This window comes from Bos taurus, chromosome 2 (assembly GCF_002263795.3).
Source record: "Bos taurus isolate L1 Dominette 01449 registration number 42190680 breed Hereford chromosome 2, ARS-UCD2.0, whole genome shotgun sequence".
Classification (NCBI taxonomy): Eukaryota; Metazoa; Chordata; class Mammalia; order Artiodactyla; family Bovidae; genus Bos; species Bos taurus.
The window spans coordinates 25880517-25907160 of NC_037329.1; the positions used below are offsets into that span (position 1 = coordinate 25880517).

The window sequence follows — 26644 nt, forward strand, 5'->3', positions numbered from 1 at the left end:
TTTCTTGATTCTGAAAAGGGAAAACATTATTCCTGGGGTTTAATATATGATATGAAGGAAATATAAAAAGCATAGGAGAAATGAAAAGAGTAATCATACAAAATAAGATCACCACTATAGTAGGAAAAAAGGAAACATAAAGGAATGATCACAGCTTTTGTATTTTTTTTTTCCATTGGGTTTGCTACTTGGTAACTTTTCTGTTTTGAATGCATGCACTGTATCTTACCCCAAGTAAGTATCATTACTCAATAAGTTGAATATGCAAATTATGCTTAAGTATATGGATATTTGTTTGCTCTTGGACACATTCTAAATTTTAGAACATGGCTCAAGGAGAAATTCATAAAAGGGCTCAAAAAGGCTGACAAATGTTTCATGATGCCGTTGCTTCAAGTTAGCACTACTAGTTTATGTACTTATGCTAATTTCCCAAATCCCACTGAGCCCTTTAAATTTGATCATATTTGTCTGCCTCATTGCTTTTCCCCAACCATGAGTCCATACAACCTTAATTTGCCACTTCTGTAACCTCATTTCTTTAATTTTTTTCTCCTTTACTATTTTATTACAGGCAGCTATCACTGTGTAAAGTCAAATGTAAGAGCAGAAGATTTTCTTCATTCTGCTGAGAATTCTTGTCTTATTGGGGGGAAAAAAAAGGACACTCAACACTCAACATAAAACTGACTTCAGTTCTTTGTTAGCAACCACGGGAGCCATGAGAAAATCTGACCTCAGGCTTGGGGATGGAGTTAAGACAGAGTAGTGAGGAAGAACACATGACCCAGAGGGCTGTACTGCCACGGGCTGAGGGCCCCAGCACAGCCAGAAGAGCTGACCATTCAGTCACCACATCTACATGAGCAATATAGAGCCTACCAGGGTCTCTACTTCACAGCTCAAGCTTAGGTTTTTTGAGGAGCCCGCTCTGGAGGCACCTAGATCTGCATATACAAACCCAGATCCCATGGACACAGAGTCTGTGCTCTCAGCCTGCAGTGCCATTTTGTTACTGGACTATTCCAGATATTCACTCAATCATATCTGGGATCTTAATAAATGACACCTGGGGTGACAAACATCTAACTATAAAAAACATGCTGCTGCTGCTAAGTTGCTTCAGTCATGTCTGACTCCTAGCGACCCCATGGACTGCAGCCCACCAGACTCCTCCATCCATGGGATTTTCCAGGCGAGAGTACTGGAGTGGGGTGCCATTGCCTTCTCCAAAACAAAACATGCTGGGGGCAGATTAAATTAAACTAGGTCTGGAGATAACTCTTAAACCCTGACCTGCTGACATTTTACTCACCTTACGTCTGTGGGCTAATATTAAGATTATAAACATTTATGCCACACTCAAGGCTCCAATTTGGTGGCAAGCTTTGAGATTCTGTATGATTGCAAGAACAATAGATACTACATTGACAATATAAGGTCCTGAATAGCCTCTCAGGCGTCACTCATTTGTTCCACAAATATTTATTGAGCCCCTTTATCTCCTACTGTTTTGGGGGATACAAAAGTGAACAGGAAATCTAAGATGCCTCTGCTCCTAAGAACCTATATTTCTAGCAGGGAAAGTATACAATAAATGAAAAAATAAGTAAATATGTTAGTATGTTAAACAGAAGAGCCAAAGAAGAAAATTAAAGCAAAGAAGGGGTAAAAGAAGTGTTGGAGGCAGGGTCTGCAATTTTAGATTAAGTGGGTACAGAAGGTGATATATAAGTAAAAGATTTTAGTAAATAAATATATTTCCCTTGTAGTTCAAACAGTAAAGAGTCTGCCTGCAGTGTGGAAGACCTGGGTTCGATCCCTGGGTCGGGAAGATCTCCTAAAGAAGGGAATGGCAACCCACTCCAGTATTCTTGCCTGGAGAATTTCATGGATAGAGGAGTCTGGCGGGCTACAGTCCATGGGGTCACAAATAATCAGACATGACTGAGTGCCTAACACTAGTAAATAAAAGAGAATTCACATCTTTGAAAGTGTTATCAATAAAAAAACTCCTAATGGGTAAAAAAACTTTATATGTTATGGTACCTTGGGGCTGGAGGACTGATGTAAACACTTGGTAAAAGTTTAGCAACACACTTTATGATGTGTGTGTGTGTATATATATATATTCATGATATATATACACATATTCATGATACATTAGTTCCAAAACACTTAGGCTAGTGTTGTTATATAAAATATAGGACACCCAGTTAAACTTGAATTCCAGGTACAAGATGAATAGTTCTTTTACTATAAAAATTTTCAAATACTTCATGGGACATACTTATGTTAAAAAGCAATCTGTTTTTTACATAAAATTAAAATATCAGTGGGTATCCTGTATCTTTATCTGCCAAATATGGCAAGTCTAACTTGGGCAAATCAGCCACTCAGCTTCTTCATCAGCAAAACATAAATAAAAAGTCTTGCCAAACTGGGGCAAAAGGATTAACTTGTCCTTTCTGGCAGAATAAAATAAAAATATAACAGGGTTTAAAAAGGGTTAAACTGAGACGTGTATATGGTTAGAATTTAGAAATAAAACACACACTCAGTAACGTGTTATACTTATTGCAGTTCTGCAAGACAAGTCCCTGAACATGGACACTTCAGGCTGCACAGGATAGAGAATGACAGTGACAAGTATCTGGCATGGCTTTCATCCTGTCACCTTCCTCTCTCCTTTGGGTGGGGTCATAGGTAACTTGTGGGTTAAGTTACAGGCTTAGCACTTTAAAGACTTGTAGAGGCAAAGCAAACTTCAGAGACCATTCACTACACTTTTTTTCACATTGCAAGTGGGGAAACTGAGGCCCAGGGGCTGATATAACATGTTCAAGTGAGTTAAAGGGAGAACGGGTCTAACAGCCACATTCGTTGGATGATGGCTCTTGTCAGCAGTGCAGCCCTCAAAGATAATATTCAGTCCCGTTTTCCTCCCTTAGTTCTGAAAGCAGTGCTCCGTTTGCGGAAAGAAAAGCAAGAAGCACTGAAACGCAGAGCAGGATGAGCATGGCTTGAAGGGATGGGACCCACAGACAGATGAGGAGGGGGCATAAGAAACGCTATTTAGGAAGTGTTGAAAAATGAGGTGAAAAAGTCCAAGATTGTGTGTGGTGGGTGCTGACTGGTCAGTGAGGTCACAGCGGAGCTCAAGGACAGATACCTGGTGGTGCCATGCTGATGTGGTCAGAGATGCAGGTGTGGATGGAGAGGGATCAGTTTCTAAAGAGAAAGTGGCTGATAGACTGCCCTGTCTAGAAGAGGGATGTAGTACTGCCTTTTTTTTTTTTCATTTTAGCATTTTAATTTAACTCAACTTCATATTTAGAAAGAAGACACAAGAATAGTGTATGGAGTTCTGTATATTCCTCAGCAGATTCTCCAGATATTAGAACGTGCACATTTGCTTTATCCTCTCTTTGTGTCTCTGACTTTCTTTTGGTACATGTATACTGATAATACACACATACAAATACATAAACTTTTTTCTGAATCATCTAAGAGTCAGTTGTACCTGATACTCCTTTACCCCTAAATACTTAAGTGTTTAATTCCTTAAAAGCAAGGGTATTCTCCTATATGACTATAGCACAACGCTCAAAGTCAGGAAATTAATATTACTACAATGCTATTACCCAATGTATAGATTACGTTCAGATTTTGCCAATTGTCTCAATGTCTTCCATAGAAAAAGAAAATTTTGGATGGTACATTGTATTCATTTGTCATGTTCCTTAATCTCCTTTCACCTGGAACACTTCCTCAGCCACACTTGGCATTTGATTTTGAAGCCCACGGGTCAGTCATTTTGGAAGAAGGCCTTTTGTTTGGTTTGTCTGCTGTTTCTTCATGATTAAATTCAAGTTATGCACATTTTGCTGGAAATCCACTGAAGTGGTGCTGTTTTCGGTGCATCCTATCAGGAGGCACGTGCTGTCAATTGTCTGATTATTGGTGATACTAACTTGCATCACTTGGTTAAGGTGGTGTCCACCAGGTTTCTCCCACTGTTCTTTTGAAACTAATAAACATCTTATGAAGATTTTTTCTAAAACACTGTTACCCCTTAAGCTTTCACCTATTTGTTTTAGCATCTGTGGAAGATTCCTGCCTGAAACAATGATTATTTTGATAGCTGCCAATGGTGATTTTCTGTCTTCATCATTCTTTTTACATGTGTTTCACATTTGACTGTTTCTTTCTTCCTTCCCCACCTCCCTCACTTCCTCCCCTACCTCCCTTCCTTCTTCTGCCTCCTTTGTTCCTTCATTTCCTCCTTCCTTCTATCAATGTGGATTCATGAATTCTTACTTTATCCAATGTATTATATTCTTTTATCATTATTTACTTTGATAGTGAAGTTGTCCTCCATTTGGCTTAATTTTAATGGGTTGGGAGTAACAGACTTCAAAACAAGGACTTCAGAAAGGAATGTATAATACTAAGGAGTACATAAAGAAAGGTGAATTCCTCCAAAAAAACAATAACTCTCCTTATCACTACTATTTATGAGTGCTTTTGTGCATCAGATGAGATGCCGCGTGATTTGTGTAAGTTGTCTCATTTAACTTTCATGACCCTGTAAGGTTGTCATTATGTCAATTTTACATTCCATTTAAAGATAAGGAGACAGACTCTGAGAAAATAAGTAAGTTCATCAAGATCTTACCCTTAGTAGTAGCAAGTCTAGTGGACTCCAGGGTCCCTGCTCTCAACCACTAGGCAACCCTACAAATAGGGGTGGAAACCTTCAGGAAAGGAAAAGGTCTTAGAAGCAAGGCTGCACTGTTCCTGTGGGCAGCTGGACATTAGTACCAGGATTTGCAGAGTCATCTAAGCTTTTTGTATTTTTACAAATGGGGCAATAATTGCCTACAATTCTGTCATTAGTGTAGAAACTTCCCTAACCTGCATTGTGAAAAGCATCTAACCCTGCCTAAAATCCAGGGAGGAAAGCATAAAGGACTCATTTGTATCAATGTCAGCTGACACAGATCCAGAAAGACATGAGTTGGCCAAGTCACCAAAGGAAGCATTCCCATGGGTCGAGACAAGTGAAACCCGAATTTAGGCAGAGAAGAGACAACTGAGGGAACAGTAGGGTAGGGATTCTGAAGAAATTCAGTATCTATTCATCTCTTGAGATCCCAAGTGAAGACAGGGCTGTGTAGCTCTCCCACCAAGGCTAACATACAAGATCCTTCTTCCTGCAACAGTATTAGCATCTCTATCACCATCACACCACTTTTATTATTATATTTCAGATCCTATGAAAATAAGTTTGGGTGAAATAAACATATTACCTGCTAGTGAAACTAATTCAAACAACCATTTTGCCCTAGAGGGAAAAGCACAATTGAATCTGAGAATAGCATCCTTACCCTCCCAGGAGGAAGAAACTAAAAATAAAAGACAACAAGGTGCTTCCTGCCAGTTGGTAAATCCAATAAGCAAAGAAGATGCCTCAACCTGGCACTGGGCAGTTAACAGTCAGCCTGACTCCCTCCATTGGAGAATGGCCATGTGGTTCTCAGAGCTAACAGCTGCCAAGCAGAACCTCTCAGATTAACCCATAGGTGGTGTTGAACCACTTCCCATTAAGATATTTGCAAAGCAAACAAAAATGATAGCCCCATTCTGAGTGCTGGGAGCCGGCCAGGAGCTCTAGCTGTTCTTGTTGACACAAAGAGCTCTCCAGGGAGGGTCTGGGCCAGAGTGTGGAAGGCCACTCCTGCCTGCCTCTCCAGACTGTGTTGATCTTAAGCCATTAGAATCTCGGTATCAGGGGCTGTTTATTATCTAATTTCCCAATCACAGCAGTTGCTGGAGCTTTGTTTCACCAGAACTCTCTACTTCTCTATCTCCCTGACCTACACCATTCATGAGGGAAAGAAAAAATTCAACTCTCCTCCTGTTATGTCTACTCATTAAGGAGACAAGTCTGAGAAGTTACTAAGATGCATACGGAGAGTGTGGCATCACCACTGTCAACAGCTTCTGTGGCAAACACTTGTTAGGGTTCCTTCTGAATTTAAAGTAACCATAGCAATGCTAATGGGAAATATGCTTGCATATTTGTGTCCTACAGGTAGGAGCAAGCTGCTGTTTAATTCACAAAATACACTTAGAGCTGAAACACTAATATTTTTTCCTTCTAATCCAGAGGGTAAAATGAAATAAGGTTTAAAAGGCTGTGGACACATGCAAAATTAATCTTCTTTCAACCTGGAGGATTATAGTCTCAGTTTTTTTAACTGTTCATAAAGAATTGCTTTCACATAGAATTCATTTTTACACAAATATTGTTTCCTACAATATTTTCAACTTTAGCAAGTTTTCTTTTCTCAAGTTTCTTTTCCTTCAAAATAGCCTCCATATGCAAAGGTGAAAGTGAAACGAAAGTTGCTCAGTTGTGTCTGACTCTTTGCGACCCCAATTCTCCAGGCCAGAACACTGGAGTGGGTAGCCTATCCCTTCTCCAGCAGATCTTCCCAACCATGGAATTGAACTGGGGTCTCCTGCATTGCAAGTGAATTCTTTACCAACCGAGCTATCAGGGAAGCCCCATATGCAAACGTATTTTTTTTGTCAAAAACTCATTCTGAGCTTGAATTGAACAAAGGTCTTGATGAGGACACAAGCAAAAGTTGACACCAGAAATGTGCTGAATTTCTAGAATTTCCTAAACTCATGGAATGAGTAATGCAGGAAGGGAACAAGGGATGGCAAAATGGTCAGAAGAATTTGTCAGATTTTGTCATTACTGGAAATTGTCCTGAAGTTGTCCTTTAGGTTAGAAATCAGAATGTTAGAGGTATTAATTCTATAGCGAGAGAGACAAAGAAAGAGAGATTGAGAGAGAAAGAAGGAAAGGGAGACAGATAGAGGTTGAGATTTCTTTAGAAAAAGTACAGGCATTATCATACTAAAAAAAAAAAAGAAGAGAACTGCTTGACATTTACAGTATACAGTTAGAAAGCAGCTTTTTAGACTTTTGAAAATATCTTTTAGTTTTAGATGATGTTTCTCCAACTGTTGCTGGACCCAAGCTCTCTGTAAATGTGCAAGTTTTCCAGAGAGAGAATGAATCTAACACTACAGGCCAACTTTGCTGAACTCAAGACATTGTTTGCTAATGTTCTTATCATTTGCTGATGGCAAATATGTTTAGGGACAGATTAAGTCTGTCCACGGGTGATCACGTTAAAGATGTTGCTGGGGTGGTAGAGTAACGTCGTCTATCTGTAAGATGTGTTGGACATATCGGAAACTAGCTCTCATGCCAAACTGTCTAAATTGTTTCTGGACACGCTCTTGTCTTTGTCTGAGGTACCAGACACAAAAACATTGCCTTGAAGTGTGGGTCTCACACAGGGGTAGAGGTGGCCAGAGAACCCAAGTCAGACATGCATTCTAACATCATTTCTGCTTAACTTTATTACATGCTGGTTCCTGGCAACTGATATCTTTAAGATATCAACCATAGATGGCTACCTGCCAATAACTAAGCTTCTAAAGAAAACACACAATTAAGCATCTTTCCAAACTCAGGGCTTATTTTTGAGCTAGGAAAGTATATCCACTACAGAATAATTACATAGTGTTAACAGCATCTCCCTTTATTTATATCGTTAGCACTGTTGACTTTTGAGAAAGTCAGCTTCCTACCTTATCAAAAATTAATTATTGTGTTCAAGCTAAACTCAAGATAAATAGGAAACATTTCTTAAGTAAAAGTAATGAAAGTTAGCTTTAGATCTAACAGAAATAAAAATTCAAGGAGCGTATATTCATTCGTCCATTCATCCATTCATTTTATTTTATGCGTATAATAGCTGAAGATTTTAGATTCTAGATTCAGTGAGTCGTACAGAAATAAATGACAGTTTCAATGCTGGAGTTTATTATCTCATGTAGAATATAGTAATAATGGCTAACATTTCTGTGTACTTACTACATTCTAGGTAGTCTTTTAAAAATTTCCTATGGCTCATTCTCACAATAGCCATATGAGATAGGTACCATTATCAGAAATTTGTTTAACTTGCCCAAGTGACAAATGTTTAACTTGTCACTGAGCTACTTGGACACAGACCCAGGTGAGAAGAGAAAACAATCTGTCTCCAGAATCTGTAGCCTAAGTTGTTTCCTCTACCTTCACAGAGCCCCTAATACACATGGGCAGGAATCAGACTCAGATGCTGGTGGGGCCAGGCCATGAACTAAGCAGGACTGTGAGTTACTTTCAATGGAACATAGCCTCTACTCAGTTCTAAGTGGTCGCTGCTAGATACTCCAGCTTTCAGGAGCTATCAGAATTCTGAGTTGTGATATGAAATATTTCTATTTTTATATATTAGAAACATTGAGAATTTCAAAGATATTGTTCAGGTTAAAGAAAATATGTCTGCAGACCATATTCTATCCAATGACTGTGGGTGTGCATCTTTTAGTTTATAGAATAATGTCCATAATATCATGCAGCTTTTAAGGTCTCCCATATCCAGTTCCCATCTGCCTGATTCCGTATCATAGTTCTCCCTGCATCACAGCACTTCTACCCACACTCAGTCCTTATCCCACTGGACATCTCTCCCCAGAGCCATACCCGCCCCAACACCCCCCGTACATCCTGCCTCTGGGCCAGGGCCCACTCTATTCTGCCACCTAGGCTACTTTTCTCCTGGCTCTAGTCTGCTTCAAAGCACTGCACCATGAGACGCCTCATGGGTGAGACCTTGAAGGATGGTTAAATACCAACAGGTAAAGAAAGAACTGGCAAGGGAATTCTATTCAGAAGGAACAGCATGAAAAACTACACAGAAATAGGAAAACAAAAGATTTTGAAAACCATCAAACAATTCCAAATATTTTAAAAGGTTTTTGGCCCTGAGAATCTGATCCTATAAACAGAACTCTGATTACTGACATCCTGGACATCCACAGTCCTTCTAAAAGAGTTCTTTGCATAAGGATCACTGATGATTTAAGGTTTGCTGAAACAGTTCCGATAAATATTTATGTACAGCCATAAGCAAATCCACAAGGAAAAATATAATTCAAAACAGACTTTTTGTTGAAGATCCTTGCAGCTGGTGATAAGGTTTCTGGCTTCAAAAAGGTTTTGAAAATACACGTGATCAATTACTATTTTAAACATCTAGAAACTCTAAGAAGGTGCTAACAATCACGGAAACTCTGAAAGTTATCATTTGAGGGTGTTGCCAATGAAACCTAGCTATATTGACAAGGGTGAGTCTTGGGCCCAAAATCAACCTCAGATTTATTCCTGAGGTAAGAACCAGGAACACAGAAAAGAAAATTTGGCTCTCAGTGTCAAGCTGAGAGTGAGCATTGTTCTAAAGTACTGGAATCCTCAGTGCTTATTTTAGATCACAGCGCTAGAGCTAAACCAGAGGTCTTAACTTTTCATATAATGGTAGCTTTGCAGGAAACTTTTACATACTACTATACTACTATTATTGCTACTACTTCTATCACCATGATCAACAATAGCTTGCCATCATCTTTTATCAGGCATTTATTATGTCTAGAACTGTGCTAATGCCTTTGTATAGATTACATCTAATCTTGTATAGATCTAATCTCAGATAACTTATTTTTAATTTTTTATTAATTGATATTGGAGTATAGTTGCTTTACAATGTTGTGTTAGTTTCTGCTGTACAGCAAAATGATTTAGTTATACGTACACATATATCCACTTTTTCTTAGATTCCCTTCCCATCTAGGTCACCAAAGAGCATTGAGTAGAGTTCCCTGTGATATATAGTAGGTTCTCATCAGTTGCTGCTGCTGCTGCTAAGTCACTTCAGTTGTGTCCGACTCTGTGTGACCCCATAGACGGCAGCCCACCAGGCTCCCCCGTCCCTGGGACTCTCCAGGCAAGAACACTGGAGTGGGTTGCCATTTCCTTCTCCAATGCATGAAAGTGAAAAGTGAAAGTGAAGTCGCTCAGTCATGTCCGACTCCTAGAGACCCCATGGACTGCAGCCTACCAGGCTCCTCCGTCCATGGGATTTTCCAGGCAGGAGTACTGGAGTGGGGTGCCATTGCCTTCTCCGTCTCATCAGTTACATATTTTATATACAGTAGTGTATGTATGTCAATCCCAATTTATCCCACTCTCTTCCCCCTTGCTAATGATGTTTGTTTTCTACATCTGTGACTCTGTTTATGCTTTACAAATAAGGTCATCTATACCATTTTTCTAGATTCCATATATAAGTGATATTATACAATTATTTGTCTTTCTCTTTTTAACTTACTTCTGTATGACAGTCTCTAGGTCTATCCATGTCTTATTTCATTCCTTTTTGGCTGAGTAATATTTCACTGTATATATGTACCACATTTTCTTTATCCATTTCTGTGTTGATGGACATTTAGGTTGCTTCCATGGCCTGGCTATTATAAATAGTGCTGCAGTGAATATCAGGCTGAATGCATCCTTTTGAATTATGGTTTTCTCCGATACATGTCCAGGAGTAGAGTTGCTGGATCATATGGTAGCTCTTTTTAGTTTTTAAAGGAACCTCTATACTGTTCTCCATAGTGGCTGTACCAATTTATATGTCCACCAACAGTGTAGGCGGGTTTCCTTTTTGCCACACCCTCTCCAGAACTTACTGCTTGTAGATTTTTTTGATTATGGCCATTCTGACTGGTGTGAGGTCATATCTTGTAGTTTTGATTTTAATTTCTCTAATACTTAGTGATGTTGAGCATCTTTTTCTATGTTTTTGGCCATTTGTCTATCTTCTTTGGAGAAATGTCTATTGAGATCTTTGGCCCATTTTTTGATCGGATTGTTTGTTTTTTTGATATTGAGCTGCATGAGCCATTTGTATATTTTGGAGATTAATCCCTTGTCAGTTGCTTTGTTTGCAAATATTTTCTCCCATTCCAAGGGTTGTCTTGTTTTATTATGGTTTCTTTAGCTGTACAAAAGCTTTTAAGTTTAATTAGGTCCCATTTGTTTATTTTTGTTTTTATTTTCATTACTCTAGGCAGTGGATTGAAAAGTATCTTGCTTCAATTTATGTCCATAAGAGTTCTGTTTAGATTTTCCTGTAAGAGTTTTGTCATAGTATCCAGCCTTAGATTTAGGACTTTAATCCATTTTGAGTTTATTTTTGTGTATGATGTTGGGGAGTATTCTAATTCCATTCTTTTACATGTAGCTGTTCAGTTTTCCCAGCATCACTTCTTGAAAAGATTGTGTTTTGTTTTGTTTTGTCCCCTCTGTTGTGCACTAGGTGGCCATAGCTATGTGGGTTTATCTCTGGGCTTTCTATCCTGTTCTGTTGATCTGTATTTCTGTTTTTGTGCCAGTACCATACTGTCTCGATTACTGTAGCTTTGTAGTAATCAAGATTGCTTTGATTATTTGGAGTCTTTCGTTTTTCCATACAAGTTGTAAAAATTTTTGTTCTAGTTCTATGAAAAATGCCATTGGTAATTTGATAGGTATTACACTGAATTGTAGATTGTTTTAGATGGTATAGTCATTTTGACAATGTTGATTCCTTCTGTCCAAGAACATGGCAAGTCTCTCCATCTGCTTGTTTTATCTTTGATTTCTGTCATCAGTATCATAGTTTTCTGAGTACAGGTCCTTTGCCTCCTTGCTGCTACTGCTGCTGCTAAGTCACTTCAGTCGTGTCTGACTCTGTGCGACCCCAGAGACGGCAGCCCACCAGGCTCCCCCGTCCCTGGGATTCTCCAGGCAAGAACACTGGAGTGGCTTGCCATTTCCTTAGGTAAGTTTATTCACAGGTATTTTATTCTTTTTAATGTGATGTTAAATGGGATTGTTTCCTTAACTTCTCTTTCTGATCTTTCATTGTTAGTGTATAGAAATACAAGAGATTTCTGTGTATCAATTTTGTATCCTACATTTTTTACCAAATATATAGAAGAGCTCTAGTAGTTTTCTGGTAGCATCATTATATGTATAGTATCATGTCCTCTGCAAACAATAACAGTTTTACTTGTTTTCCAATTTGGATTCTTTTATTTCTTTTTCTACTCTAATAGCTGTGACTAAGATTTCTAAAACTATGTTGAGTCTGCTGCTGCTGCTAAGTCACTTCAGTCATGTCCGACTCTGTGTGACCCCATAGACGGCAGCCCACCAGGCTCCCCCATCCCTGGGATTCTCCAGGCAAGAACACTGGAGTGGGTTGCCATTTCCTTCTCCAATGCATGAGAGTAAAAAGTGAAAGTGAAGTCGCTCAGTCATGTCCGACCCTCAGTGACCCCATGGACTGCAGCCTACCAGGCTCCTCTGTCCATGGGATTTTCCAGGCAGGAGTACTGGAGTGGGGTGCCATTGCCTTCTCTTGAGTCTAACATGTCTAAAACTATGTTGAATAAAAGTGGCAAGAGTGGACATCCTTGTCTAGTTCCTGATCTTAGAGAAAATGCTTTCAGCTTTTCACCATTGAGTATGATGTTAGCTATAGGTTTGCCATATACGATCCCTATTATGTTGAGGTAGTCAGTCAGTCAGTTCAGTTGCTCAGTCGTGTCTGACTCTTTGCGACCCCATGAACCGCAGCACGCCAGGCCTCCCTGTCCATCACCAACTCCCGGAGTTCACTCAAACTCATGTCCATTGAGTCGGTGATGCCATCCAACCATCTCATCCTCTGTCGTCCCCTTCTCCTCCTGCCCTCAATCTTTTCCAGCATCAGGGTTTTTTCAAATGAGTCAGCTCTCTGCATCAGGGTTTTTTCAAATGAGTCAACTCCTGCCCAAAGTATTGGAGTTTCAGCTTCAACATCAGTCCTTCCAGTGAACACCCAGGACTGGTCTCCCTCTAAGCCCAGTTTCTGGAGCGGTTTTTTTTTTTGTCGTTGTTGTTGTTCATAAATGGGTGTTGGATTTTGTCAAAAGCTTTTTCTGAATCTGTTGAGATAATCATGTGGTTTTTACTTTTCAATTTGTTAATGTGGTATAGGGGAAGGGGACAACAGAGGATGAGATAGTTGGATGGTATCACCAACTCAATGGACATGAGTTTGAGTAAACTATGGGAGTTGGTGATGGACAGGGAGGCCTGGTGTGCTGCAGTCCATGGGGTCACAGAGAGTCGGACACAACTGAGCAACTGAACTGAACTGAACTGAATGTGGTTTATCATATTGATTGACTGTGTATATTGAAGAATCCTTGCATCCCTGGGATAAGTCCCACTTGATCAGAGTGCATGAAAAGTATTATAAACTTATTACAGGACAGACCTATCTACTCGATTGTGTCAGTGGGGCATGTGTGTGTATGCTCAGTTGTGTCCAATTCTTTGTGACCCCATGGATTGCAGCTCGCCAGGCTCCTCTGTCCTTGGAATTTTCCTGGTAAGAATACTGAAGTGGGTTGCCATTTCCTACTCCAGGGGATCTTTCCATCCCAGGGATCAAACCTGTATCCCCTGCTCTGGTACGCAGATTCTTTATCGCTGACCCACCAGGGAAGCCCTCCCTGTCAAACCGTGTTTGACTTAATGAACAAATTTGACTTATGAATGTGCTCTCAGAATGGAACTCGTTTGTATGCAGGGGACCTACTGTAGCTAAACTAAGATTCAATCCCAGGTCTGTTACTTGATTTTCTACTGGAAGAAGGTAACCCATAGCATCATAAGCATGTCATAAAAGAAGGCCACCACCCCTAGCTCCTCTCACACCTGCTGATATTTCTCCCCTGGTGTCATGGGGAGGTGGGGGTGTCTCTTAATATGTTAGTGCAATAACTTGGCCACAGGGGCAGGAAATGTGCACTAGCCCCCTGCGTGAGTGAAATGAAAGTGGAAGGAAAATTAGCATGGGAATTGAAGGGTGGGAGAGGAAAGGTGGGAAAGGGGACCTCCTCCAGATACTGACATGGAAAGAAAAGTTTTGTTTTGTTGAATCTTCTTAGCACTGCCACATATTTCTACAAGGACCCCCCACACAGTCTGTCAAGATATGTGGCAATCTGTACTTCACAGCCCACAGGAAAATCTGGCCCACAGTCAGCCCTGATGGGAAGGCTGTTGCTCTGGCTCATCAATTCTGAGGTCAGCCCAATTGGCTTCAAGCCCCGGGCCGTAAGGATGACAAACGGGAGAAATATGAGTCCATTTTCCCCTCTTGCAAAGTGCCAGCTCCCCTCGGGCTGTCTGAGTCATGAAGTTTCAGTCTCTCTTGAGCCTGAAGTGGCCAACAACGAAGCAGCTTCTCTGGGGGTGTGTTACAAGCTGCTGGGTAAAAACATCTGCACCAGCATGGTCAATCTGCTGCGTCCCTCATAGGGGCTTCTTTTTACACAACAACAGGCTAGCTGTGCTAAAGAATGTCAAATAAAAGCCTTGTGAGAGCTTTGCCATACGCAGGCCAAATTAAATTAAGGGGCATAATCCTCGCTATTGTACTTATCAGCATTAAAATGGAGGATTACCATCATGGGAACAAAGCCCCATGGCATAAAAGACTACTTCCATTCTGTCATTCACTGTACACAGTTACAGGCTTACACAGGAAGTGGAACAGAGGAGCACCGGGCCAACCACTGACTTGCACTTGCAACATGAGGTTTCTTTCTCCCCAGCCAAGTGAGCCCCGCCCCACCACATACCCATGGGAACACCTTTCCCATGAGGCCAGAAGCTTTCTCCCAAGGTTGAGACCTGGAATTTTCTCCACCAATCACAGGCTGAGAGTTTGTTGCCCATCAGAATTTACTCCTTAGCTGGTTGTGATTCAAGATTTGTTGCAATGACAAATAGAGAATATAGAATTTTAAAAAAAAATACAAAAAACCCTGGGCTAGGCATTTGGAGCTGGGAGAGGCAGCAGAATGTACTGGCTAAAAACATGGGCTCTGGAGTTAGAGCTGAGTTCAAATCTTGACTCTGTCACTTTGCTGACAAGGTAACATCAACAGCAAGTCCCTTGTACTCTCTAAATGTCAGAATTTCTATAATATGTGCCTCTCCCACAGGATTAATATGAGGATTAAAAAGAATCATTCATGCGAAATCCTTAACACAGTGCCTAGGAAGTTGTTGCTGCTAAGTCACTTCAGTCGTGTCCGACTCTGTGTGACCCCATAGACGGCAACCCACCAGGCTCCCCCATCCCCGGGATTCTCCAGGCAAGAACACTGGAGGGGTTGCCATTTCTTTCTCCAATGCATGAAAGTGAAAAGTGAAAGTGAAGTCGCTTAGTCGTGTCCGACTCCTAGAGACCCCATGGACTGCAGCCTACCAGGCTCCTCTGTCCATGGGATTTTCCAGGCAAGAGTGCTGGAGTGGGGTGCCATTGCCTTCTCTGAGGAAGTTGTTAATGAATATCAAATATTAGTTGTTACTATTATTGTTAGAGACAGAAAATCCAGACTCAAACCCTAGACCTGCCATTTATTCTCTGTGACAGTGAGGGAACCCCATGCTAGCCGACTGGGGCAGGAGCAGGTAAATCTGATGCCTCCAACCCAGTAGTGGCCTCCAGTCCAGCATTTGAGAGCTGATTGAGTAGCCATCCCTGTATTCATCTGACTCATAGAGAACATCATGCAAAAGACTGGTGTGTGCATTCTGTGAGATAACTGTGAGGAAGACTCGCCACTGCCATAAATGTTGGGTGAGTCAGAACAATGTCCTCAACATGTCCTTGTCATTCTAGTCTCACAGTGTTTATTCTTATGTCTGGGTCTTCCTTATAAACTCTTCCTTCTGATTTTGCCTTCCCTCCATCATTCCCTGAATGTATCTGTTCTGTCGCTACCTCTTTAGGATTCTTCTAGAACACTTTATGGGTTGCTTCTCTAACCCCTTTATTCTTTGCTTACTTTCTTCTGCAGAAGCTGAAAATGCTCACCTTTCCAGCTTCCCTCGCTGGACTCCTCTCCCCTGCAGAGCCACCTCTGCAAATTTCATCTGATAAGATGTGAGAGGAGTGTCCTGGGGACTTCTAGGAAAGGTCTCCCTCATGACCAACAGGGAGAGACTCCTGACGATAGGCCTTCTCCATCCATCTCTTCCTTCCTTCTTTGGACAATGCCATGTGAACAAGGGATCCTTAGCATGCTGCTTCAGCTAACTTGTGCTTCTAAGTTCTGATGTGCTGGGATACAGCGGCAAAGTAATGGAAGGAGTCTGTGTCCACATATCTGAGTGGCCAGCCCAGCACTGGAACTTCTGATTTCAGACCTGTTACCCTGAGGGGTCCTTGAATCTGCTGAGTTTTGTTACTTGCTGCTGGGAGAGTCACCACTGGCATGACCCAGCTCTCTCCTCATTATGCCCCGCCTGACTGCCTCAAGACTTCTTTCCTTTCAATCCCTGGGTTGATCCACAGGGCATTGAGGTAAACATCAAATACAGAGAGAAAGATGGGCTCCCACCTTCCCTAGGGCACGGATGACCTGAAACACTATCTGATGAATTATTCTGAATCCTGTTGTTGCCACCACTACTTAAAGATTGAGGGAGAACATTCCTTTCATAAAAATATGAGTTCTGAGGAGTGGTCTTGGAAGTCAGCCTGACAAATTTATTGAGACCCATTGCATGTACTAGAAACAAGAAGGAAAATTTGGCCCTTGCCCTTGAGAAGCTGAACTGCTGGCACATGGTCAACCACAACACCAGACAAAACATGGGGAGCCACAGAGAGTAATATACCAAAGTGGTCCGAGGACCCAGTCTGTCAATGTTATCACTCACAATGTCATAAAGAGTTTGTGTCAGAATACAAATCAGTTCAATTAGTTACCAAGTATCTTGTTTCATTTGGCTGAGACTATACATGGGGGAGGGGGAGCAAGACTTCCTTGAAGAAACAGTAGCTTGATGTACATTAGGACACAACCTCATTTTCTTATGAACCAGCCCTTTGAGTAGTACAGTCATAAATGGACCATGATGGTTCAAGGAGTGTTAAAGAGAATTAAGGACTCTGTAGAGAAGAGAGATATGATGTTGTATCTTGATGAAATAGGTAAGAGCTGAACTGAAAGGAGAGGGCAGACAGAACAGAAGGAGATGCACTTGTAGGAACAATATGAAGTCTGACTCCAGGAAGCCAGAGGGTGCATAAAGGGTCACGCAGGAGCTGAGTCTAGAGGACAAACTGGAGTGAGATAGAGAGAGGCTTGCAAAAGCAGACTGAGGAGTCTGAACCTCTTTTGGTCTGAAATAGGAAGCCACTAAAGTTCTTTGAGAAGTCAGAATATGCTTTAAGACAATTGATAAGGTGTTAGAAATGAAAGCTGATATATACAGAGGAGAGAGTGGAGAGAAACAGATAATGGTAGGTCTGGGCTAGGGAAGGATGCTAAACAAGTGATTGGAGGTGGGGTTAAGTGAGATGTAGGGATCAAAAATGAGCACCAGGTTTGAAGACCAGGTCACAGGAGAATGTGTGTAGCACTCATGGAAGTGGTGAGGTCTGGTGAGCTGGTGGAGGTCCTTTGGTGGGCTTTTCTGTTGAGGCTCTGGTGTATAGATCAGGAAATCTACGGGCAGCAGGAGGTGGGTGTAGTAGGGTGGAGCTCAGAACAAGAGACCTGAGAATCATGCTGTCTCAGCTGAGAGTTGGTACCAGAATACACTAGTGAGAGAGGCTATCACCCAGGGAGAAGTGAAGAAAGAAGAGAGTCAAGGACTTGGAGAACTGCCTGTATTTCAAGGTGTGTGGAAGAGGAGCAGGATAAAGACGGAGGACATCTGGGAGAAAGAAGCTGAAGACCATGGTGCTGCCAAAACCATGGACGAGCACAATTCATAGAAACCATGGTCCATGGCACCAAGTGTTGCACAAACTGATGAATACAAGGCTCTCTTAGCTGGGAGCTAAGCTTCCCAAGACTGTTTGAGGGATGTGGTGAGGGCACAGATGATTTCGGGTTTAGAGAGGCAGGGGTTGGTGAGGGAATGAGGCAACCAAGCTGGAAGTCAGTCTGAGGAAGTCTGAGGTATAAAAGTAAGAAGAGGGAGGGACAGGGCCCAGGGAAGACTTTTGTTACATGGAAGAGGAATCAGCAAATGGGGAAGAGGCAGCAGAGGGAGAAAGATGTGAAAGCCAAGGCTTGTCTGCCTGATGGTGGCAGGACCTGGAGAGCAGGAACATCACAGAGGTGAGCCAGGGAGAGCTCACCTGGGTGAGCAAAGGAAGAATGGACAGCTGAATAGAAGGAGCAGTTCTAAGGTAGAGGGAAGGGAAGTGGGCATTGCTCACAGCACAGCCCTGATATTCTGAGTAAAGCTGGTCATCAGTGGAGGTTGATGGGAGTCAGGCTGGGGCTGGAGCCATTTCCCAAACTATATTCATTGACTTGCCCAAAATCACAGGGCTGGAAAATGCTAGCTTTAGGATCAGAACCCAAGTCTTCCACCTGCCAAGTTCACTGGTCTTTCTGCTGAAAGAAATTTTGAACTTTGTTCAAAATATGAGAGCATCTCTAATATGAGATACTAGGCCTACAATATTTCATCAAGTACCCTTATATGAGCTATTCTGACTATTAAGTACAATCTGCCCTCCATTTCTATGGGTTTTGTGCAAATCCAAGGTTGGTTGAATTTGTGGTTGTGAAACCCATGGATGTGGAGGGCAAACTGTACCACAACATTCTGTATGTAAAGGACTTGAGCAACAGCAAAGTTTGGTATCTGTGGGGGCTCCTGGAACCATTCCCTGTGGTTACTGAGAGACAACCACAAATTACTTTAAAAGCAGCTCAAGCAATTTGAGACTGCTAGAGAAGTACTGAGGATTTAATTTGTCAAGTTTCGAATAAGATGTCTCAAAAAATTAAGAATTATTTTTAGAAGTTACAAATTAAGACCACCTCTTTTTCCAAAAAGATACAATGAATTTTCTAATGGCCTGCTTACTTCCTCAAAATCCTGGAGTAAACTTTTAATGAAAACGATATACCCTTTTTGCATTAGCTTAAGCCCACAGTTTTTTGTCCTTTTAGGCTAGTCAGTTCTTTGGTGGGCGGGACTGTCTTGCGCACTGTAGACTGGGCAGCAGCATCCCTGGCCTCGATCCACTAGACATCCTTCACGCAAACCCCCTGTGAAGAGTTGTGACAACCACACATGTCCTCAGAAGGAGAGCGGGAGGGGGCAAAAGTGCCCCCAGTTGAGAACCACTGTTTTAACCTACTGAGGCCAAATACAGGTTTCACTACAAGGAGAACTCACAAGAAGGTTGAAACCAGATTGCCCTGTAGATCAAAGACTTTTGCCCACAGACTAATGAACTTCTGACATGGGGGAATCTGGTGGGCAACACTTTTTGGCTCCACTCTCTCCAACTCACCAAAATAACACAGAGTGAGAAATACTTTTGCTTCATTGTCTGTTGGAATAAAATCTTACAGATAAGACTCACCAATTTTTCTCAGTGACAGGAGAGGTGCTTGAAGCCTCTGCATGGCCATTGCTGGATTCTGCTTGTGGGCTGCTTTTATGATTGCCAGAGCCCCTCAGAACTAAGAGAAAACAAACAAGTGCTTAGAGACTGAGGATAAATTCAGAGGCAGGTAGGGTTTGATTTCAGTAGCCATCTATTCTCTCTGCAGCACCTTGCTGCCTGTCATGCTACTCCCTGACTTTCTGTAACCTTTGTCTAGGACACATCATCAAAAGTGACTTCTTCCATGATGACAGGCCTTGCTTTGACCTCAGTCCCAGCTGACAAACTGGATAAAATAACTCATCTTGTAGGAAAACAAGCCACCTGTCTATGACAATAGATATAAAGAGTAGACAGGTTGGAGGCCCCAAGGTGAGGAAGTTGGTGAGCAGAACACATGAGCTGGAGTGGTGTGGTGCTGGACAGTCTTAGGAGTCCAGCTTCCAGTCCTGGCTGGGCTGGGCAGAGCTGCCTGTGGGTGAGGATGGTGGTCAAGAAATACCTTCACAATGTGTGTAAGCAAGTGAAAGTGTTAGTCACTCAGCCATGTCTGATCCTTTGCAACGCTATGGACTGTAGCCTGCCAGGCTCCTCTGTCCATGGGATTCTCCAGGCAAGAATACTGGAGTGGGTATCCATTCCCTTCTCCAGGGGATCTTCCCAACCCAGGGACTAAACCCAAGTCTCCTGCACTGCAGGCAGATTCTCTACCGTCAGACAATGTGGGTAGGATTACTACAACTAGTGATTCATTTCAGGAGGAACTCAGTTCTGTACTGTGATTGAAGACAGCTCACTGAAGAGTTTCTCAAGAGTGAGAGTGACAAGTACAATTCCTCCTTTTATGACCAGGGCAGCTGTGACTAACTAACCATTGCCTTCTTCTCTTGAACTTTCATTCAGCTTCAAGTTCCTTTCTAACACAATGTTTCATGTCAGTGGTTCTCAAGGTGTTGGCCCCACATTATCACAGCTAATCAAAAACACATCACAGAAAATGTCAACATCACCTAAAAACTTGTTAGAAAATAAAATTCTTGGGCCTCACCCTGACCTAAATGAATCAGAAAGTCTTGGGGTGGAGGCTGGCAATCTGTGTTTTTAACAGGCTCTTGAGGTAATCAGGATTGATGTTGAGGTCTGGAAGACACTGCTTCAGATCAACAATTCTTAATCTTGACTGTACATTAGAATCACCCAGTAAGATTTTAAATATGCCTGAACCCAACTCCCAGAGATTCTGATACTGGTCTGGTGTGGAGTTGGCATCATTTTTAAAAAGCTCCCTAGATAATTTTAAGGTGTGGCCAGGGTTGAGAACCATAGTTACACATCATTACCACCAATCCATTAGGGTCAGAAGGAGACTCTGTACCTATTTTCTCTCCTTATTTTAGATCATCTAGAAAGAGCCAAACCAAAATACAACCAATGAAGATAATCTACACATTTTTCAATTGTGACATAGTGTGGAAGGTGCATAAAATAGTGAAGGTTTCTGTTATAATGATGGAAAATATAACATGATAAAAATGGAGTGCATTAAAAGAAATATGGGGGAGGCAGTCCTAAGATGGCAGAGGAATAGGATGGGGAGACCACTTTCTCCCCCACAAATTCATCAAAAGAACATTTAAACGCTGAGTAAATTCCACAAAACAACTTCTGAATGCCAGCAGAGGACATCAGGCACCCAGAAAAGCAGCCCATTGTCTTCAAAAAGAGATGTTTTATCAATGGTACTGTATAGAAGGAGAAGTCTTGAGACTACTGTAAAAATAAGACTGAATACCAGAAGCAGGAGGCTTAAGTCCAAATCCTGAGAACATCAGAGAACTCCTGACTCCATGGAACATTAATCGATAGGAGGTCATCAAATGCCTCCATACCTACACTGAAACCAAGCACCACCCAAGGGCCAACAAGTTCCAGAGCAAGACATACCACGCAAATTCTCCAGCAACACAGGAACACAGCCCTGAGCTTCAATATACAGGCTGCCCAAAGTTACTCCAAAACCATTGACATCTCATAACTCATTACTGGACACATCATTGCACTACAGAGAGAATAAATCCAGCTCCACCCACCAGAACACCGACACAAGCTTCCCTAACCAAGAAACCTTAACAAGCCACCGATACAACCCCACCCACAGCAAGGAAACTCCACAATAAAGAGAACTCCACAAACCGCCAGAATATAGAAAGGCCACCCCAAACACAGCAATATAAACAAGATGAAGAGACAGAGGAATACCCAGCAGGTAAAGGAACAGGATAAATGCCCAGCAAACCAAACAAAAGAGGAAGAGATAGGGAATCTACCTGATAAAGAATTCCAAATAATGATAGTGAAAATGATCCAAAATCTTGAAATAAAAATGGAATCACAGATAAATAGCCTGGAGACAAGGATTGAGAAGATGCAAGAAAGGTTTAACATTGACCTAGAAGAAATAAAAAAGAGTCAATATATAATGAATAATGCAATAAATGAGATCAAAAACACTCTGGAGGCAACAAATAGTAGAATAACAGAGGCAGAAGATAGGATTAGTGAAGTAGAAGATAGAATGATAGAAATAAATGATTCAGAGGGGAAAAAAGAAAAATGAATTAAAAGAAATGAGGACAATCTCAGAGACCTCCAGGACAATGTTAAACGCCTGAACATTCGAATCATAGGAGTCCCAGAAGAAGAAGACAAAAAGAAAGACCATGAGAAAATATTTGAGGAGATAATAGTTGAAAACTTCCCTAAAATGGGGAAGGAAATAATCACCCAAGTCCAAGAAACCCAGAGTCCCAAACAGGATAAATCCAAGGCAAAACACCCCAAGACACATATTAATCAAATTAACAAAGATCAAACACAAAGAACAAATATTAAAAGCAGCAAGGGAAAAACAACAAATAACACACAAGGGGATTCCCATAAGGATAGCAGCTGATCTTTCAATAGAAACTCTTCAGACCAGGAGGGAATGGCAAGACATACTTAAAGTGATGAAAGAAAATAACCTACAGCCCAGATTACTGTACCAAGCAAGGATCTCATTCAAATATGAAGGAGAAATCAAAAGCTTTTCAGACAAGCAAAAGCTGAGAGAATTCAGCACCACCAAACCAGCTCTCCAACAAATGCTAAAGGATATTCTCTAGACAGGAAACACAAAAAGTGTATAAACCTGGACCCAAAACAATAAAGTAAATGGCAACGGGATCATACTTATCAATAATTACCTTAAATGTAAATGGGTCGAATGCCCCAACCAAAAGACAAAGACTGGCTGAATGGATACAAAAACAAGACCCCTATATATGTTGTCTACAAGAGACCCACCTTAAAACAAGGGACACATACACACTGAAAGTGAAGAGGTGGAAAAAGATATTGCATGCAAATAGAGACCAAAAGAAAGCAGGAGTAGCAATACTCATATCAGATAAAATAGACTATAAAACAAAGACTGTGAAAAGAGACAAAGAAGGACACTACATAATGATCAAAGGATCAATCCAAGAAGATATAACAATTATAAATATATATGTACCCAACATAGGATCACTGCAATATGTAAGACAAATGCTAACAAGTATGAAAGGGGAAATTAACAATAACACAATAATAGTGGGAGACTTTAATACCCCACTCACACCTATGGATAGATCAACTAAACAGAAAATTAACAAATAAACACAAACTTTAAATGATACAATAGACCAGTTAGACCTAATTGATATCTATAGGACATTTCACCCCAAAACAATGAATTTCACCTTTTTCTCAAGCGCACATGGAACCTTCTCCAGGATAGATCACATCCTGGGCCATAAATCTAGCCTTGGTAAATTCAAAAAAATTGAAATCATTCCAAGCATCTTTTCTGACCATAATGCAGTAAGATTAGATCTTAATTACAGGAGAAAAACTATTAAAAATTCCAACATATGGAGGCTGAACAACACGCTGCTGAATAACCAACAAATCACAGAAGAAATCAAAAAAGAAATAAAAATATGCATAGAAACGAATGAAAATGAAAACACAACAACCCAAAACCTGTGGGACACTGTAAAAGCAGTGCTAAGGGGAAAGTTCATAGCAATACAGGCATACCTCAAGAAACAAGAAAAAAGTCAAATAAGTAACCTAATTCTACACCTAAAGCAACTAGAAAAGGAAGAAATGAAGAACCCCAGGGTTAGTAGAAGGAAAGAAATCTTAAAAATTAGAGCAGAAATAAATGCAAAAGAAACAAAAGAGACCATAGCAAAAATCAACAAAGCCAAAAGCTGGTTCTTTGAAAGGATAAATAAAATTGACAAACCATTAGCCAGACTCATCAAGAAACAAAGGGAGAAAAATCAAATCAATAAAATTAGAAATGAAAATGGAGAGATCACAACAGAAAACACAGAAATACAAAGGATCATAAGAGACTACTATCAGCAATTATATGCCAATAAAATGGACAACGTGGAAGAAATGGACAAATTCTTGGAAAAGTACAACTTTCCAAAACTGAACGAGGAAGAAATAGAAAATTTTAACAGACCCACCACAAGCACGGAAATTGAAACTGTAATCAGAAATCTTCAAGCAAGCAAAAGCCCAGGTCCAGACGGCTTCACAGCTGATTTCTACCAAAAATTTAGAGAAGAGCTAACACCTATCCTACTTAAACTCTTCCAGAAAATTGCAGAGGAAGGTAAACTTCCAAACTCATTCTATGAGGCCACCATCACCCTAATACCAAAACCTGACAAAGATGCCACAAAAAAAGAAAACTACAGGCCAATATCACTGATGAACATAGATGCAAAAATCCTTAACAAGATTCTAGCAATCAGAATCCAACAACACATTAAAAAGATCATACACCATGACCAAGTGGGCTTTATCCCAGGGATGCAAGGATTCTTCAGTATCCGGAAATCAATCAATGTAATTCACCACATTAACAAATTGAAAAATAAAAGCCATATGATTATCTCAATAGATGCAGAGAAAGCCTTTGACAAAATTCAACATCCATTTATGATAAAAACTCTCCAGAAAGCAGGAATAGAAAGAACATACCTCAACATAATAAAAGCTATATATGACAAACCCACAGCAAACATTATCCTCAATGGTGAAAAATTGAAAGCATTTCCCCTAAAGTCAGGAACAAGACAAGGGTGCCCAATTTCACCACTACTATTCAACATAGTTCTGGAAGTTTTGGCCACAGCAATCAGAGCAGAAAAAGAAATAAAAGGAATCCAAATTGGAAAAGAAGAAGTAAAAACTGTTTGCAGATGACATGATCCTCTACATAGAAAACCCTAAAGACTTCACCAGAAAATAACTAGAGCTAATCAATGAATATAGTAAAGTTTCAGGATATAAAATCAACACACAGAAATCCCTTGCATTCCTATACACTAATAATGAGAAAATAGAGAAATTAAGGAAACAATTCCATTCACCATTGCAATAAAAGAATAAAATACTTAGGAATACATCTACCTGAAGAAACAAAAGACCTGTCTATAGAAAACTATAGAACACTGATGAAAGATATCAAAGAGGACACTAATAGATGGAGAAATATACCATGTTCATGGATCGGAAGAATCAATATAGTGAAAATGAGTATACTACCCAAAGCAATCTATAGATTCAATGCAATCCCTATCAAGCTACCAATGGTATTTCTCACAGAAGTAGAACAAATGATTTCACAATTTGTATGGAAATACAAAAAACCTCGAATAGCCAAAGTAATCTTGAGGAAGAAGAATGGAACTGGAGAAATCAACCTGCCTGACTTCAGGCTCTACTACAAAGCCACAATCATCAAGACAGTATGGTACTGGCACAAAGACAGAAATATAGATCAATGGAACAAATAGAAAGCCCAGAGATAAACCCACGCACCTATGGACACCTTATCTTTGACAAAGGAGGCAAGAATATACAATGGAGAAAAGACAATCTCTTTAACAAGTGGTACTGGGAAAATTGGTCGATCACTTGTAAAAGAATGAAACTAGAACACTTTCTAACACCATACACAAAAATAAACTCAAAATGGACTAAAGATCTAAACCTAAGACCAGAAACTATAAAACTCCCTTAGAGGAGAACATAGGCAAAACACTCTCCAACATAAATCACAGCAGGATCCTCTATGACCTACCTCCCAGAATATTGGAAATAAAAGCAAAAATAAACAAATGGGACCTAATTAAAATTAAAAGCTTCTGCACAACAAAAGAAACTACAAGCAAGGTGAAAAGACAGCCTTCAGAATGGGAGAAAATAATAGCAAATGAAGCAACTGACAAACAACTAATCTCAAAAATATATAAGCAACTCCTGCAGCTCAATTCCAGAAAAATAAACGACCCAATCAAAAAATGGGCCAAAGAACTAAATAGACATTTCTCCAAAGAAGACATACAGATGGCTAACAAACACATGAAAAGATGCTCAACATCACTCACTATCAGAGAAATGCAAATTAAAACCACAAAGGTTCATTTCACGCCATTTCACACCAGTCAGAATGGCTGCGATCCAAAAGTCTACAAGCAATAAATGCTGGAGAGGGTGTGGAGAAAAGGGAACCCTCTTACACTGTTGATGGTAATGCAAACTAGTACAGCCACTATGGAGAACAGTGTGGAGATTCCTTAAAAAACTGGAAATAGAACTGCCTTATGACCCAGCAATCCCACTGCTGGGCATACACACTGAGGAAACTAGAATTGAAAGAGACACGTGTACCCCAATGTTCATCGCAGCACTGTTTATAATAGCCAGGACATGGAAGCAACCTAGATGTCCATCAGCAGATGAATGGATAAGAAAGCTGTGGTATATATTACACAATGGAGTATTACTCAGCCATTAAAAAGAATACATTTGAATCAGTTCTAATGAAGTGGATGAAACTGGAGCCTATTATACAGAGTGAAGTAAGCCAGAAAGAAAAACACCAATACAGTATACTAACACATATATATGGAATTTAGAAAGATGGTAACGATAACCCTGTATGTGAGAGAGAAAAACAGACACAGATGTATAGGATACTCTTTTAGACTCTGTGGGAGAGGGAAAGGGTGGGATGATTTGGGAGAATGGCATTGAAACATGTATAATATCATACGAGAAATGAATCGCCAGTCCAGGTTCGATGCAGGATA

The 26644-nt window shown here is 40.6% G+C and overlaps 1 protein-coding gene across 1 annotated transcript in view; it reads right to left on the reverse strand.

The window, feature by feature from the left end:
- Window positions 1–26644, reverse strand: part of MYO3B (myosin IIIB) — a 370966-nt gene that overhangs the window by 101614 nt on the left and 242708 nt on the right. The window contains exon 24 of the mRNA XM_059878110.1: window positions 19419–19518. Within this exon, the coding sequence (XP_059734093.1) occupies window positions 19419–19518 (100 nt within the window). The remainder of the gene's footprint in view (window positions 1–19418; window positions 19519–26644) is intronic.